The sequence below is a fragment of the Lachnellula hyalina genome, assembly GCF_007821495.1.
Source record: "Lachnellula hyalina strain CBS 185.66 chromosome Unknown contig00050, whole genome shotgun sequence".
NCBI classification, from domain to species: Eukaryota; Fungi; Ascomycota; class Leotiomycetes; order Helotiales; family Lachnaceae; genus Lachnellula; species Lachnellula hyalina.
This window is the reverse complement of record NW_022157164.1, coordinates 37,195-50,159: the sequence shown is the minus strand read 5'-3', so window position 1 is coordinate 50,159 and position 12,965 is coordinate 37,195. Positions and strand designations below refer to the sequence as shown.

The window sequence follows — 12,965 nt, the reverse complement described above, 5'->3', positions numbered from 1 at the left end:
AAACCGCAAGAGCTCCCTGCAAAGAGATCAGATCTGGTCGAGAAAGGGGGTTCCTCAACCAGGAGGTCAAGATCTCGCAGCCAAGAGGATCCCGAGCACTCACGGAAGTAGTGAATGGCAGGAGGACAGGCTGTTACCCCACCAAGGTGTCTCTTTTTGCCGGATTGAATATTGGGGAATATCAGATGTTGACGAAAGTCGTAGAACAAGGGAGGAGAATCGAGAGGGTCGAGAAGTTGCAGTTGGAAGTGTGCGAGGTCTTGGGGTTCGTAGTAGAGGTTCCGTTGGGGCAAATGTTGTCGTGGAAGCAGTTGCAATACCGTACCTTTCGTTGATGAAGTCCTGGTCCTGTGGTTCGCACCTGCTGCAGAGCTGCCTCAGTCACATCCAGTGTCAGTGTGCCTTGTAGCCTGAGACAGATATTCAGGCAAAAAGTATTTCTTAGCGTGCGGGAAATCTTCAAAGTGGAACTAGAACACTAGAGGAAGGGGAAGTAGGGCTAGCCTGCAGGCACTGGGTACAGTAGGTTAGCTACTGTACGTATCAAGATAAAACACATCATAATTCTTCCATTAAAATCTCACGTTACGTGATTCGGTGATCATATACCTATTTATTGGATTGCTGATCTAGCTGATGAAGACACTTCAATCTCTACCTACTGTACGAGCTTTCTAGTCTCTTCTCCAATACTACCGTACCCCGTATGTACCCTACCCGACCCAATATCAATCAATCTACTGTACGCCCGTCCACCCAATAACATCATTCAGTCCACTGACAGCCGTGGCTCCACTTGTTTCCTCCCTCCAGGGATCCTCAAAAGGTGACCCGTCACGCTGCTGCTAGGCTGTTTTGAGAGCTTCAGGGAGCCGTGCACCGCCGACTCAGCCCAGTTGCAACCCCAAAAAGGAACCGAAAACCCTCATTGCTCTCTCAATCTCACCATACATTACCATACTATCCAGGCCCTCCTTACCTTACCACTCCACCACTCCTCCACCATTAAAAGGGTCGTATTCCCCTGGTTCCTGAAAAGTCGAGATCCTCTCCCCTTCGCCTTGTCTGCCACGCGCTCTCAACAAATAAACTTACTACCCAGCCTGCCAAGTTTGCCCGCAATCACCAGGCTCGTATCGACAAACCTCAAACATCCCATCTCGATAAACCCCAAATAGTCGCCGCGCTCCTCGGCACGCCTCCCTTGCCTTGACTGGTGACCAGTCCCATCGATTCTCGTCTGCGAAACGCCTCTCCCAACAACCAAACGATTCACAGACATGGCCCAACCACAGGCTCAAAATGTCATGCGAAGGTATGCTTACAGTATTTCCTACCAACTGCGGGCCTGGAGCTGCGAAGTTCCCGGGATACGGAACAAATGTCAGGATACAATTGGGCTTGCCGCTGGGACTGGGGGCGCTGCATTCCTGCTACCCAATATGGAGGGCTCAATTGATGGTCTGACATTTGTATTCGGGGCTCAAATCATAAACAAAAAGACGCGGAACTCCAACTTCTGCACCTGCTAACAGATAATATACAGAAAATTGGTCATAATTGGAGACGGTGCCTGTGGTAAGACATCACTGCTCAGTGTATTCACATTGGGTTATTTTCCTACAGTAAGTCAAACACTTTATAATGCTCGGAATGTTTTGCTGACAGCTCTTTTCACAGCACTATGTATGTCTCCACCCTCGCCCAACCAGGAGGATTTCGCCCGGAAAAGATTGCTGACATAGCTAATTTAGGTCCCGACTGTCTTCGAGAACTACGTTACGGATTGTAGGGTGGATGGAAAGAGCGTGCAATTAGCACTTTGGGATACGGCGGGGCAAGAAGATTATGAAAGATTACGGCCCCTGGCATATTCAAAAGCACATGTTATTCTAATAGGATTTTCAATCGACACACCGGATTCTCTGGACAACGTTAAGCACAAAGTACGCTTGGTTCATGGACGGCTACCAACTTTCACATGCTAACTATATATAGTGGGTCGAAGAAGCAAACGAGCGATGTCCCGGAGTCCCCATCATCCTTGTCGGCCTGAAGAAGGATCTGAGAGAAGACCCAATTGCCATTGAGGAGATTCGGAAGAGATCACAACACTTTGTTGGCACCCGGGAAGCAACAGATATTGCCCACGATATCGGAGCACGAAAATACCTCGAATGCTCTTCCCTGACCGGTGAAGGGGTCGATGATGTTTTTGAGGCGGCAACAAGAGCAGCTCTCCTGACATTTGAGAAGGGGGAGGGAGGCGGATGTTGTGTGATACTATAGGAAACGGAGTTGGAGTTTGCGGATGAAATACTGGAGGCATGGCATTGACAGGGATGCTTTTTCGGGTTCGGCAACAATTGCAAGCATACCCTTTCTAATGCGCGAACCGAATACGCCTTCACTTCGTACCGCCGTGCTATCACGGGAGACTTTCTAGGCGCCATTAACGATTGCAAGCGACCCAGTCTGGCGTTTGTTCGATGGAGATTTTTGCAAACAGCAAATGCAGCAGTGCACACAAAAGTTTTAAGGCTATTTGCTTGTGCAACAGATTTACTGGTTGAATTTTGAGGGTTAGATAGACCCTTCTAATGACTGATCATGACTTGCTTGGTCTTTTACCCTCCTTTTATAGTTTTCTTGTTTGTCTCTTCTGCGTCATCACATACCCCATCTGGCGGAATGGAAATCGAATGGCCTGGAACTGGGGGATTGCTGCATGCTTGCTTGCAAACAACAGCGTTGGTCTTAATGGGTGAACTCTTTGTACATAGAATACATACGGGCGAGCATGCATAATGAACATGGCCTGATTTTACTCCTGGATATACTTCCAACAACAAACACACTTTGCTCCCCTCTAGATATTGTGAACATCGTCTCCAATCCCTATCCTACACATCAGCTAACCCAAATCCATAATCATAATACAGCTGGTTCATCTCGTCCATGCATGATTCCAGGCCTCTCTCGGGGGGGTCTCAGTCTGCGCCCTCGCATACTCAATCGGCACCCCCCCATGCCCAAAAATCCCCTTCTTCTCCATCGCAATGCGATACAACCTCCCCGCATCCTTCGTACCCGGCGGATCCAACAATCTCAGCTCTTCGCAAGCGGCGTGCATACTTTGGTACATCCTAATTCACAATTAGCCCTCATCCTCAGCTTCATCCTCAAATTCCACTCATTCGCCTTGTCACGCCACCACACATCCATAACTTGAAAATGATATGATGTGATATTATGTGGACGGAAATGAATGACATAACATTACATACCTCATCAACTCGCTTTCCTCTCCCTCGACTCTCTTCCGCTGCGCCAGCATCCACGCCCGATGGATCGTCCAGTGTCGAAGGGCACGCATGCGGGACAGCTTCAGCGGCCGCGGCGTCTTGGGATGTTGCATATGGTATCGAATCAACTTTATACGTGCATCCTTGGGGGGACCTTTGCCTTTCCCGCCCGGTCGTCGGCTAGGGGGTCCTCCTCCTGCTGCGAGGGGCGTGGGCGTCGAGGAGAATGTTCGGCATGGCATTATGGCGCTGGTCGTGGTGGGTTTGAGGGTCTGGATGGAGGAGCGGAAGGTAGAGAGGAGGGGAGTTAGGAGGCGGCTTAGGGATGTGTGTGAGGACGCCATGTTGGAGATGCGAGTGGTGGCTGGATGGATGGTGAGCTTGTCCTGGTGGTAAGTTGAAGCTTGAGATAAATTTCGTGATGGAGGGTCGTGATCGTACGGTGGAGAAGAGCGACCAGGAGTGCGTGTTCTTGGTCCACTGCCACTCCTTCCTTTTTCATCTCGTCGAACTACTACATAAACATTCATACAATACGAGTGTACTGTAAACAGCGAATAAAGACTCCGCCGTCGTTTAAATCGAATTTTGTTCTGCTCTTTCTCAACAAGCTTAATGTAAAAAAGTCATTATAGAAGTCTTGTGTTTTCATAAATACTTGCTGGATCTGAGTCTTCACTGGTTCGAAATTGAGGAGTTAAGCAACTTCGCCAAGATGACTTTCATTGGTATTGCAAGGAAAGGTATTACCCATCAATTTGTAAGTTATTTAGGTATGGAATGTTTTTGTTTTCAAGTTCATAACTAATATACCTCAGTCACCTCGTCTAGTAGCTTTCGAGCATACCCCCAAAGAGACATCCGCCCCATCTCAAAACATCCTCATCTTCATTGGTGGTCTCTTTGACGGACTTCACAACGTTCCCTACACCTCAACTATAGCAGATGCCCTTCCACCAACCTGGAGCATCGCTCAAGCCATCCTTTCCTCCTCTTACACCGGCTGGGGAATCTCCTCCTTACAGAAAGACGTCAAGGAGCTCTCCCAATGCGTTGCGTACTTCCGCACCATCAAATCCGGCAAGATTATCCTGATAGGTCACTCGACTGGGTGTCAGGATGTCATGGAATATCTAACTGGAACTGGTCACGAGGACCGCGCTCCCGTCAATGGTGGCATTATTCAAGGCCCCGTCAGTGATCGAGAAGCAATGATTATGACGATGGATCCCGCTGTCTATAAATCAGCATGTGTTACTGCTCAGGCAATGGTCGATGCCGGAGATAGCGCAGAGGTTTTACCTTCCAAGAAAACGAATAAATTCTTACCTGGCTGCCCTATTTCTGCGTACAGATGGTTGTCACTTGCCAGTCCGAATCACGATGGTGATGATGACTATTTCAGCTCTGATCTCACGGACGAGCAGCTTATGAAGACGTTTGGGAGCTTGCCAGCTACGAGCCCACTGTGTATACTGTTCTCCGACGCGGACGAGTATATGAATAAGGATATTAACAAAATGGCTTTGACGAAAAGATGGATTGAGATTACGAAGAGGGGAGCTGGAAAGGTTGATGAGGAGAACTCGATACCACTGGAGGGAGCTTCACACAATCTGGCTGGTAATTCAGATGAGGTCGTTCAGGGACTCGTGCGGAGAGTTCTGGGGTTTTTGAGTGGCGTCTCTGCAAATTCAAACCTCTGAATCATCTACGGTCAGTCAATAGTATTGCTTTCAATCTGTGTCCTTGGACCGGAATTTCTGTCATGTGTATATCCGTTATTCTAGTGATTCTCGGTCGCATAAACCTGACAGGCATTCTTGGTAAGATAAGTAGACGTATGAATCTGTTGTTTCGTGGCCGTAAAGGTACGCTTTCCCCTCGAGTCTCGCGTAATCCCATTGAACAAACCTAATGGGTTCCCGAAATAATATCAACACCTCGGGGGCTAGTCTTGGGCGTCAACTTCCCTGCGGATATTAGCCCGATGGTCTCACCCAGGACTCCCTGGTCCTCGTACACCAATGTAAGTATCTCAATATCAGGTTTGGAAATTAGGAGCTAATCAACTTGACTGGTCGGTTTCAGCGGCTGAAAGATGGATAAATGCAGCAGTGTCCTAACTCTCCTCCCTGTGTAGTATATGGAAAGCATGCACAAGTAGTTCCAATCCCAAGATTTCGGCAGGATAGTTGGCGCATAGTCCTTGATGGAAAGTCGTTGGCGAGACTGGAGGGCGGGTGATGATTTACTTGAAGCTGATAGGATGCTTGAAGTAAGTCAATTGAAATTCAACTTAGGAGGGAGGAAGAAAGCCATCATTTAACTCTTTGCGACTTAAGTGAATTTAGAATGAGGTCAAGGGCTCATGGCGGTCAAAGATGAACTTTCTCTCGGTACGGATATTGAGATTCAGGCGGTCACCACGAAATCTTCAGAGGTTTCTCTATCTGATAATAACGGCATTGGCATCTCTCACCGCTATCGGTTGAATCGTGGAGGTAGAAAACATCGAGATTCCTTCTCTGGGTCCTTCACACTGTCACGAACCTTCGCCATTTGAGTACCTATTTCACAACCTCTCAAGACTAGCCTTTCATCTCCCCACGCATTTTCATCATTGCCTGAACATTGCCTCGAAGGAGCCAAGAGATCCCCAGGCTTCATGAACATGGCCCACAACGCTCTCGAGATCTTCTTGGCAACTCAGAAGAATGACTTTAAGATTTTCATTCAAAATCCAAACAACAAGCTCAACTATAAAGAGGCGGAAGAGGCCTTGGAAAGGCATCACACTCGGCTGATCAAACTGGCCGCAATACTACACTCTGCCAGTTTCCCAACTCATACATCTCCCCGCATTATCACCCCGAAACGTCGATCGCGAGCCATCGAAAACCCCCATATCTCAGATCCAACCATGTCTTCCCCCCAAAAATTAAACAACAGGGAACGCTCTAGCAAACAGGCCACCTCCATCCCAGAGAGACGTTCTCTTCTTATCTCTGAAACCACGCTCATCATCAACAATGCTTCAAGTCCTACACAATCTCAAGATAGATCCCGCAACAGTATGCCACCCACCGCAAGAAATTCTGCCCCACAAGCTTTACCCCAAACGCCGCCTTCAAACGAGCGTCGGCCTTCATCCAAGAGAAGAATACCCAGCGATCCTTTGGCTCCCATTACGCACCCAGCCAGTTCCCCAGCGAAGAAGCCCTTTCTTCAAACCACCTCCAAGGCGTGGGGTTCGGAACTAACAAAATCTCCCACCTACAAGTACAAAGGCCCTACCATCCAACAAAATAGCAGCCCCCCTTCCAGGTTGCCTTGGGATGGGAACAGAATTACGACTTCCGATCAGCTTTGGCACCGAGGTCAACAGAGCAGAATGCGTAATCAAGAGGATCTCTGGGATAAGATGGAGCGTGACAAGGCTAAGGAGAAGCTGAAAACGCAGAAGTAGGATAGATGGATATTCAGGTCGGTCTTATTGAATAGTCATATTCAATGTTAGGATCTGCGCGGACACTAAGGTTTTGACAGGATGTCGAGTTAGCAATGGCAGGAAGCTGAGGAGGATGTCTGGATTGGCAATGCTGATGATGATTTTGTGGAGGGGGTGTGCGGTTTAAAGACTTTGGGGTTAAACTGGGTCATATGAACATTACGAGATAATGACTGATTGGGTGATTGGATGATTGGATGGCTGATCGAACAGGTCTGTTTGGTGATATCAGGAGCGATGAACGAGTTATGACTCAATAAGCAGCTGCAGAAGGAGCAGCGGAAGCATACAGATCGTAACAGGGAATGAATGTCTAGTCTACAGGATACCTTTCCTTTTCGCAGCCCTGATATGTGCAGCCATCAGCTTGCTCTCATTCTCAGCGAAAAGTGTTTTGAATAGCGCGTCTTTGGGCCTCAGTTGTTCAGTCCTTACTTCTTCTCTGTGTTAGCTTCAGGCTTGTATCTGAAAAGGGGCAGTGGAATTACGAAACCAGAACATCTCTGTCTTGATGTTGCAAAATTTTTTGGATGAGTTCAGAATCTTTGCCTAGTAGTTCGGAAATTTCAGAGTGTCCAATCAGTCAGCAACTGATCAGTTTATCAGTTTCAGTCAGTCAGTTCAAGGGTGCCCCTCAACTGATAGCTGACTGACTGACTGATTGGATACGCTGGGAAATTTCGTTCGTGCGCCAATCGAGGGTCAGCCGCGATGTAGTCTTGTATAGCGCATTGTATATCGAGACGAGATTATTGTATATGTCGTTTCAAGTGATTAACATAAACTGCTCTAGCGGACTGGAGATAAGGTGGCTCATATACTACTAGACCTCCAATAAGATCGTCTGATTGAATTAATCATTGGCTCTACTAGTCCCCTTGGAACTCCTTGAGTCATTCTCAAGAGGCGTTGTAATTTGAGCTATAAATGCCACTCTGCCTGTGAATATTACGAGTTTTATGATTAACAAGAACCCATATGATTGGCAATAAATTAAATTGCAGCTTCAAGCGACCTGTCTTTGTATTCTAGATGTTATTCGAAGCACTTCGAACTTATCTTAGAATAACGGACAGACACCCTCCAACGAATATAAAAGATGAGAAGATCACCTTTGCAAGAACTCAACAACTGACCACGCACACACACACTTACTTGCTCAAACAACCCTCGACTCTTTGCCTTCAAATCCCAAGACCCCGGACCTTTGTCAACCGAATAAATTACCCGCTCCTCCAAGCAACATGTTGCCACCAGACCCCCAAACTCCAGAAACTTCAACCGAGGAACCGCGAACGCTCGTACACGAGTACGCAGCAATGAACGCAGCACTCAGCGTCCACAAAAAACGTATTCTCATGATGGCTCGGATGGGTGAACAGCTCCTTACGCTCTTGAACAAGGAAGATGAACCACTAGTAGACGACGCTCAGACACAGCAGATGACCGGTCGCCAGCTCATCGAAATGGCCGAGCACGCACAGATGCAGAGGAAGATCGAATTGGCATTAAAAGGAGGAGGCGAGGGCAAAGTTGTCTCAGAAGACGCTCGATGATATCAAGCACGAACAGGCGCAGAGGAAGATCGAGTTGGCCCTGGAGGAGGCGCTTGAAAACTTGACTCAGGAGCTGATCGTTGAGATCAGGCAGGTGGAGGCCTTGCTTGTGCATAGGAATTTGTACAGAGAAACTATACAGAGAGGGGATTCTGTATAAGGCAGTGGATGGATGGGTAGGATAGTTAGGACAACCGCTTTTCCAGGATATCTTCACTCTTTCACAAACTTCCGTTGCATAAATTTTGAATCTGATCTAACGGCTTGCATGACGGTATCGCCCAGACAATTCATATTGAGACAGAAGGTAATGCTTATATTGCAGAAGCAATATCGGGTTCCATGTATCTCATGTTCTCCCATCCTGTTTAGCTAGCAAAAAGCTTATACAGTAAACACTCAAAACATAGGCAACAAGCGCATTAGATCAAGAATGCAAATTAACTCAAAGTAGACATGTCTAACAATAATCCAAGCCGCTCACTTGAGTTGAGACCACATCTCATGATTCGTAGATTGTAGATGTAGGAGACATCCAAGAGACGACGTTGACGTTGAACTCAAACCTTGTCCCGCCTCGCCTCGCACAGACCAAGCAAGGCTGAACCCCAAGTCTCAACCCCACCTCCATCTCTCTGAACAACAACGCTCATGTCAAACAATGTCAACTTCTAGCCCAATAAACCCCTCCTTATCTTCAACAACACCAACTCTGATACCCTCCCAACCCCCTCCATACGCCTCCCAACCCCCAACGCCAGCATCAACCACCACGCCCTTCTCCTACCCCCGCGAACACTCCTTCCCCCCCTTCTACACGCGCCAACCAACCCTGCAAACCCACCACGCGCAGCTCCAAAAATGGTCCTCCCTGATCCTCGCATACTGCCGATACAACCGGCTCTTCAAGCTCAGCCTAATCGACAGCCTGGACTCGCCGCTATTCTACAACCAGCGGATACGGAAGCGGTTGGGCATTAGTGATGTGAAGGAGGTGGTGGAGTTTATGCGGCGGGAAGGAAGGGCGGAGTGGGTTGGGAAGGGGGCCGAGAGTGGCGAGTGTTGGGTTTGGTGGCGGACGCCGGAGGAGTGGGCAGGAGGGATTTATGAATGGGTGAGTGAGAGATGTGAAGAAGCGGAGTGTTTGTTGAGGGAGACGAATGCTGATGAGGGGTAGATTGATGAGACAGCGCAGAAGAATACGGTTTTGACGCTGTATGAGTTGACGGAGAGCGAGGCTACGTTATCGCAAGGTCTGTATTTTTCTATTATTACGGTGATGGCAGTGACTGACTGTGTGAAGAATTCCATGGCATGGATCCGGATTTATTGCAACGGATAATGAACATTCTTGTCAAGCGAGGAAAGGCTCAAGTCTTTGGGCAGGAGGATCAGCAGGGTGTAAAATTTTTCTAGGGGTTGGGTGTACATATATGGGTAGAGGTTATGCATGGGAAGGAGTTCATGGATATCGTTTCTCATTAACTACATAGCAAACCTGACCCTGCAACTATTCAAACAGCAAAGGAGGGACCGTACACGCCTGTATCAATATAGGGTATTCGTTATCTTTCAGAGATCCTCCGCCCCCAAAACCAGATCTTAACACTCGTCGTCCAGCAGGTAGTCGTCACTCGACTCCAATTGTTGGGTGATGGCAGTGTTCAGAATCCAGTCAGTCGAGACGATTCTGGGCACCATGTTCCCCTTTTTAGCTTCCTCCCGAAATATTGGCCACATCACCTTCTCTTTCTCCTTCGTACCACTGAGCAGATAGACAGGCTCATTTCCGCCCTCGTCCTCTTCCGGCTTGACCTTCTTAGCAAAAGCCTTGCCTCTGAATAAGGTGAATGTACCCCCATTGGCCTGGACGATGTCCTTGTATGTTTCCGGCTTGTTAGGGATATCTTCAGTGCAGTAAATAGGAACGTGGCGAAGAATTGAACGTTTATTAGCCTTGGCTCTGGCAACCGCATCTTTCAGCTTCAATCCGAACCTCTTCTCATTGGTCGTGTCTTTCAGGACGAAGGCTGTCGCATCAGGAACTTTTCCGTCTTTGATACAGGCGTCGATAAATTCAGATCGAACAATGGTGGGTCCGCTGGCAAGTGCTGCAAGGAATTTCTTGGTTCTGACGATAGCGGGTGCGGCTAGGTGGGTACAATTGCTGGGGTCTTGGACAACATGGACACCGAGCTCTCTCAATTTTTTCTATAATTGTCAGTTTAACGAGTGTAAGGGGGAAGAAGATCTTACTCTGTCTGCATCCTCCTTGTTGGTATTGCCTATCCATCCTTGATAACTAGTCACGAGAAGGCGAATTCCAATAGGGGGTAAGGTATTAGCTGGCTTGCTAGTTCGTTGACGCTTTGGTGTTCTGGTGTCCTCCTCTTCTGAGAACTCTTCTCCTTCACTCGCAAGGTTGGCTGGACTTGAACTACGTCGCTTTAGCGATTTTTGTTTGTCAATGTTATTCGCAGCACGCTCTCCACCCCAGATTGGACCTTTGCGCTTCTTTTCTTTCTCATACAAAGCAATATCGGCTGACAACCCATGGATATTTGCCCGTGCTTTGTCTTTTGCACTTCGAGTCGAAGATGGTGTATCGTTTTCCTTCTCAGCACTGATGCGTCGATTTGGAGCTGGAGTGCTGACTAGGGCTGTCGTAGATTTCGATCGGGGTCGTGTGGCTGCGGTTTTCTTGGCCTTTGCTGGACGTCTCTCTTTCTTCTCCTCCTCCTCCTCATCGTCTTCGGATATTTTTAAGCTTGGCTGGTTACGATCCTTCTCGTGCATAACTGGCCTTCTAAGAGGCTTTGGGTCCGATGGGCTTGGGGTAGGATCTCTAGGGAAGTATCGTGACTCGAGCACTGCCGGATCGAACTGTGTTTGACCAATAATCTCACCTAAGTTCGTTCTCGGAGGGAAGTGATTATATCGCGGGTTGCTCAACTTTTGCACTTCGCATTTGGCGTAGGACTCTTCAATCCACAAATGGTTCACCATATCGATATTCCAATCCTCTGCAGCGTCGCATTTTTCACTTGACTTTCGTGCCGTAATCAAATGGGTGTTATCCTGCTTCATGCTTTTGGTAAACTCCGCACCGGAAACGTTAACGAGATTCTCTAGGTATGTTCGTGCTTCGCCCCCATAATTCGACAGTGTAATGCGGAATTTCTCAAAGCCAGGAATGCCTTCACGAGGAATGGGGTAGTGGAGCAATCGTCGGAGTGGGGATGTCCACTCATTATGTGTAATCAAATGATATAGCCAGGAGAGATTTCCCACATCAATGCCAGCACGAGACGCAAATGTATAGTCTCTTCCCTCGCGCCAATGACAAATGAACATATCAGCATTATGGACTGAATTCGTAATGGAGCCATCCCCATTCACGATGAGATCCTCGAGCACCTTGAGATGTCGACCGTTGATTTCCAGGTCTTTGGATATCATAACCTTCTTGTTGCGAAAAACATCTAAATGGCGTAAATCTACAGTGGAAATGGGGAGAGTGTCAGGGTGTGGTGATGAAGCACCGAGCAGCCTGTCAGAATCAGGAATTGCAAGGGTATCTTCCGGTTTCATTTTGAAGATCTCAGGATCCGGCAAGCAGTATGGTCTTTCATCTATGCGCTTGCCCAATTTCAGACAATCATCAAACCTGTTCATCGTCAGCCTGTAGGGCAATATATAGACTTGGGACATACCAGTGAGGCAAGACCATCTTGCATTTGAGACCTTTTTCTAATGCTTGTTGGCACTTCGGGTGATCAACCGTGAGAGCACAAATATGTGTAGTCAACCTGGTGAGACTGCTCGACTCTGCTCCGCCCATTGCCAGAACCGCGCCAATGATAGCATCTTTGTCACCGGTAGGGATGTCGGCGCAACTTATTGTGATATCAGAGAAAATAAGGTTAGGGTCTGGAGTGTAAGGTCGCGGCTGAGCTTGCTTGTTCTTCAACAGCGATTGTGTGATCCAAGCAGGTTTGACGATACTAATCATATTTCGACGCGCCTCGGAGTATTGGGGGAAATCGCTGGTCGTCGATATGATGTGGGTAACATCTTCCAGGTTGATTTTTCCGTCGTCATCGTTTGGGGAGATTTCTCCAGCATGATTCTCCAAAGTATTGTGCAGCTGGGAAGACTGTTAATAAATATGACAAGGAGAAAAGTGGTGGCGACCTACTTGATCGATTGTCGCGTCTGGGAGATCTCTGCTTTGCCAGAAAGCGAAGACGCAATTCTCAAAGATTGGATTGCCTGGTTCAGCCATCGCGTGCGCGAGAGACAGGCAAGATGGAAGGAGCTGGATATTTGTATTTTCAGAGGCTACAAACAGTTTGTAATGTCTATCACATTATCAGGTTCACCTCAAGATACGCGACGCGCAGGGAAACGCGCTAGGCTAAGTGTTAGAGCCTGATCACGTGAAATCAGGTATCCTCGCTTTGAGTCTTTGACATCTTCTTTCCACTCTTTTGAAGGCTGTGATGTTGTGAAGTTGCGATTGTACTCTAAACCTTGAAGATAGATATCTCCTAAAAGTCAAAATGCCATCTTGATTTGAAGGAAATCAATGAT

General features: G+C 47.8%; 5 protein-coding genes across 5 annotated transcripts; 3 read left to right on the top strand and 2 right to left on the bottom strand.

Moving 5' to 3' along the window:
• Positions 1 to 1,280: 1,280 nt before the first annotated feature.
• On the top strand, positions 1,281 to 2,289 carry rho2 (GTP-binding protein rho2; the record flags this gene model as incomplete). The annotated part of the gene is given in 4 exon segments (XM_031147929.1): positions 1,281 to 1,315; positions 1,328 to 1,472; positions 1,755 to 1,946; positions 1,999 to 2,289. The coding sequence occupies 4 exon segments, from the start codon at positions 1,281 to 1,283 to the stop codon at positions 2,287 to 2,289; spliced, it is 663 nt and encodes a 220-aa protein (XP_031006164.1).
• Positions 2,290 to 2,947: 658 nt separating this feature from the next.
• LHYA1_G002954 (uncharacterized protein) lies at positions 2,948 to 3,649 on the bottom strand (the record flags this gene model as incomplete). Its single annotated transcript, XM_031147928.1, has 2 exons — positions 2,948 to 3,146; positions 3,288 to 3,649. 2 exons carry the CDS (start codon positions 3,647 to 3,649, stop codon positions 2,948 to 2,950), a joined length of 561 nt encoding a protein of 186 aa, XP_031006149.1.
• Positions 3,650 to 4,020: 371 nt separating this feature from the next.
• LHYA1_G002953 (UPF0613 protein) lies at positions 4,021 to 5,011 on the top strand (the record flags this gene model as incomplete). Its single annotated transcript, XM_031147927.1, has 2 exons — positions 4,021 to 4,065; positions 4,124 to 5,011. 2 exons carry the CDS (start codon positions 4,021 to 4,023, stop codon positions 5,009 to 5,011), a joined length of 933 nt encoding a protein of 310 aa, XP_031006148.1.
• Positions 5,012 to 8,895: 3,884 nt separating this feature from the next.
• Positions 8,896 to 9,788, top strand: vps25 (Vacuolar protein-sorting-associated protein; the record flags this gene model as incomplete). Its single annotated transcript, XM_031147926.1, has 3 exons — positions 8,896 to 9,486; positions 9,550 to 9,625; positions 9,676 to 9,788. Coding segments are annotated over 3 exons (780 nt in total), but the record flags the coding sequence as incomplete, so codon positions are not given.
• A 186-nt stretch (positions 9,789 to 9,974) lies between these two features.
• On the bottom strand, positions 9,975 to 12,657 carry brc1 (BRCT-containing protein; the record flags this gene model as incomplete). Its single annotated transcript, XM_031147925.1, has 4 exons — positions 9,975 to 10,583; positions 10,629 to 12,054; positions 12,086 to 12,528; positions 12,571 to 12,657. The coding sequence occupies 4 exons, from the start codon at positions 12,655 to 12,657 to the stop codon at positions 9,975 to 9,977; spliced, it is 2,565 nt and encodes an 854-aa protein (XP_031006163.1).
• Between the last annotated feature and the right edge of the window lie 308 nt (positions 12,658 to 12,965).